The sequence below is a fragment of the Penaeus monodon genome, chromosome 33, assembly GCF_015228065.2.
Source record: "Penaeus monodon isolate SGIC_2016 chromosome 33, NSTDA_Pmon_1, whole genome shotgun sequence".
Lineage (NCBI taxonomy): Eukaryota > Metazoa > Arthropoda > Malacostraca > Decapoda > Penaeidae > Penaeus > Penaeus monodon.
The window spans coordinates 16,933,251-16,933,787 of NC_051418.1; the positions used below are offsets into that span (position 1 = coordinate 16,933,251).

Consider the following 537-nt stretch of genomic DNA (forward strand, 5'->3'; position numbering starts at 1 on the left):
AGCCTGCTTTGAGCCATAGTTCACCAAGAATAGATTAGACAGAAGCGCCCATCGCCAGCCTTCCTCTGCCCACAGGCATTCAGCTGGGCAACATCGCCTCCTTATCCCTGAGCGGCGTCCTGTGCAGCTCGGGGTTCCTGGGAGGCTGGCCCGCCGTGTTCTACGTGTTCGGGGCGCTGGGCCTCGTGTGGGGCGTCTTCTGGTTCCTGCTGGTGCACGACCGGCCGGAGAGGCATCCCCAGGATCTCGTCGGCGGAGCTCCGTCACCTCCAGGCGTGCAAGAACACCGTCAAGAGCGATGTGGTGAGGCGTAAGATACGTTGGTAGGAGTGAGGTTGGACGGTCAAGGGGGAAACGGCTTCAGCGTGTACAGAATGCGACGCTAAGACTGCCTTCACACGAGCAGGCTTTTGGCGAGTTAATTAGCTAATATCGAAGTCAGTTGAAAGCGTTCACGTGGGGCCCATGCGACAATATTGCCTTCATTAGGAGCAAATCCAGGATTACCGCTCTTCTGGAGAGGCTGTTAAGATATGC

The 537-nt window shown here is 57.4% G+C and overlaps 1 protein-coding gene across 1 annotated transcript in view; it reads left to right on the top strand.

The window, feature by feature from the left end:
- The window catches only part of LOC119594104 (putative inorganic phosphate cotransporter), a 9,175-nt gene that overhangs the window by 5,567 nt on the left and 3,071 nt on the right, over positions 1 to 537 (top strand). The window contains 2 exon segments of the mRNA XM_037943161.1: positions 76 to 236; positions 238 to 303. Of these exon segments, the coding sequence (XP_037799089.1) occupies positions 76 to 236; positions 238 to 303 (227 nt within the window).